Raw genomic sequence first — 403 nt, 5'->3', positions numbered from 1 at the left:
CATTTATTGTCTAAAAAAAGATTTACTGATGCCAGCAGGTCCAGAGGAGCCAGGGCTGGGAGAGGCACAGCAGACAGGGACACATCCAGGGGTGACCAGGCACAAAGGAGGGAGCACGGGAATCAGGAATCTTGTCAGGCAGACCCGGGCTCTCTGACTGGCACCACTGCAAACTTCCAGCCCAGGGCTAGAGCCCAGAACCAAAACAGCTCCATGGAGGGGTCAGAGCAGATGCCCTCAGCCCTGCCCCACCTCGGCATTACTCAACGGGCTTCACTTTGGCAACAAACAAGGCGGTGGCTTTCCTCAGGAACTCTTCCCGGCTCATGGCGGTGCCGAGTTTCCTCTCCTGCAGCGCCCGGTCCATGGCCAGGGCCAGGCCGTCGGGGCCCAGCTTGGAGCC

The 403-nt window shown here is 60.0% G+C and overlaps 1 protein-coding gene across 1 annotated transcript in view; it reads right to left on the bottom strand.

The window, feature by feature from the left end:
* The window catches only part of LOC104392439 (ubiquitin-conjugating enzyme E2 R1), a 6,456-nt gene extending 6,089 nt beyond the window's left edge, over window positions 1–367 (bottom strand). The window contains exon 1 of the mRNA XM_010001839.1: window positions 264–367. Within this exon, the coding sequence (XP_010000141.1) occupies window positions 264–367 (104 nt within the window). The remainder of the gene's footprint in view (window positions 1–263) is intronic.
* Window positions 368–403: the final 36 nt, after the last annotated feature.

This window comes from Chaetura pelagica, unplaced genomic scaffold, assembly GCF_000747805.2.
Source record: "Chaetura pelagica isolate M959 unplaced genomic scaffold, ChaPel_1.0 scaffold1407, whole genome shotgun sequence".
NCBI classification, from domain to species: Eukaryota; Metazoa; Chordata; class Aves; order Apodiformes; family Apodidae; genus Chaetura; species Chaetura pelagica.
Note: the sequence above shows the minus strand (reverse complement) of the source record. Positions and strands in the feature narration are given on the sequence as shown.